Raw genomic sequence first — 1,880 nt, 5'->3', positions numbered from 1 at the left:
GGCACCTCAGCCCTGCCATTTGTCACCCTTCTCTGCACTTAGATGAGATGCCTCGTGGCATAAAGAATGGACACGGGATCTTCTGTTCCAGGAAGCACATCCCAGTGCTACATTCAGGTGGTTCCCCAAAGGATGTTACTCTCAACATGAAATCACATCAAGACACTGTCTGTCCCGCTGACCTTCATGGAACCCCAAGGAATAGCTGATGGTGTTTCTGCTCACTTGGGTTCATCACCTCAGAAGCACTTTGTGCATTTGTTTACATCTTGTCTACACAATGCAAACATGGACATCTGACCTACTCATTAGTTGTGCTGCCAGGGAGGGACAAAGAACCTCTTCAAGCTGAAGTGAGAAGCCAGTGCTGGAAATGGTGGTTGTGAGAGGCCGGTCCATGATGACTGACCTGCAGCAGGTTCTCTAGGGTGTCCAGTGGACATGGGCACAACCACTCAGTGAGAAAATTATTTACATTATATATGCTATGCAGAAGATTATGGGCAGTTTATTGCTTCATCAAACAGCCATTCATTAGTTGCCACACTGAATCCTTGATCTCCTTGTTCCTCATACTGTAGATGAGGGGGTTCACTGCTGGAGGCACCACTGAGTACAGAACAGACACCACCAGATCCAGGGATGGGGAGGAGATGGAGGGGGGCTTCAGGTGGGAAAATATGACAGTGCTGATAAACAGGGAGACCACGGCCAGGTGAGGGAGGCACATGGAAAAGGCTTTGTGCCGTCCCTGCTCAGAGGGGATCCTCAGCACAGCCCTGAAGATCTGCACATAGGACACCACAATGAACACGAAACAGCCGAATGCCACTGAGAAAGAAATCACAAGAACCCAGACTTCCATGAGGTAGGTGTCTGAGCAGGAGAGCTTGAGGATCTGGGGGATTTCACAGAAGAACTGGTCCACAGCATTGCCCTTGCAGAGTGGTAGTGAAAATGTATTGGCCGTGTGCAGCAGAGAATAGAGGAACCCAGTGGCCCAGGCAGCTGCTGCCATGTGGACACAAGCTCTGCTGCCCAGGAGGGTCCCGTAGTGCAGGGGTTTGCAGATGGCAGCATAGCGGTCATAGGCCATGATGGTGAGGAGCCAATACTCTGCTGAACCTAAAAAGACAAACAGAAACACCTGGGCAGCACATTCTGTGTAGGAGATGGCCCTGGTGTTCCAGAGGAAATTGGCCATGGACTTGGGGACAGTGGTTGAGATGTAGCCCAGGTCAATGAGGGAGAGGTTGAGCAGGAAGAAGTACATGGGGGTGTGCAGGTGCTGGTCCCAGGCTATGGTGGTGATGATGAGGCCGTTGCCCAGGAGGGCAGCCAGGTAGATGCCCAGGAAGAGCCAGAAGTGCAAGAGCTGCAGCTCCCGTGTGTCTGTGAATGCCAGGAGGAGGAACTGGGTGATGGAGCTGCTGTTGGACATCTGCTGATTTTGGCTATGGGGGCTATTACAGAAGAAAAAGACAGTGAGAATTTTTGGGAGATTTCTCTGAGCAAAGTCTAAGCCATTTCTCGCACACACCCCCCCTGCTCCACACCCCCTTGTCCTTTTCCAGACCTTCCCTCAGCTCCGTGTCTGAGCCCTGGGTGGTGCTGGCTGGAGGTGCATGAGGAGCAGGGCCTGTGCCCGCTGGCTGCTGAGGAGTCAGCCCTGCTCTGCAGCAGTGGGGTCATGGGAACGGGGGCAGGGGACAGTCCCGGGGTTCAGCTTTGTCACATGAAGCTGCTCCTGGTGCAGAAATACCTGTCAGCATCTGCACTCCCAGGGATAAGGAAATGAGGTGGCAGGAGGCGTTTTGAGAGGTTTGGGGTTTTTTACAGCTCCTTCTCCCCTCTCACCCTGGGGAATGTTCTTGGATGTC

At 52.8% G+C, this 1,880-nt stretch overlaps 1 protein-coding gene across 1 annotated transcript; it reads right to left on the bottom strand.

Annotated features, from left to right (window-relative positions):
• Positions 1-508: 508 nt before the first annotated feature.
• Positions 509-1,441, bottom strand: LOC308048911 (olfactory receptor 14A16-like; the record flags this gene model as incomplete). Its single annotated transcript, XM_080358240.1, has 1 exon — positions 509-1,441. One exon carries the CDS (start codon positions 1,439-1,441, stop codon positions 509-511), a length of 933 nt encoding a protein of 310 aa, XP_080214366.1.
• Between the last annotated feature and the right edge of the window lie 439 nt (positions 1,442-1,880).

The sequence above is a fragment of the Nesoenas mayeri genome (assembly GCF_963082525.1).
Source record: "Nesoenas mayeri genome assembly, chromosome: 23".
Classification (NCBI taxonomy): Eukaryota; Metazoa; Chordata; class Aves; order Columbiformes; family Columbidae; genus Nesoenas; species Nesoenas mayeri.
The sequence above is the reverse complement of the archived record's forward strand: the minus strand, read 5'-3'. Positions and strand labels throughout refer to the sequence as shown.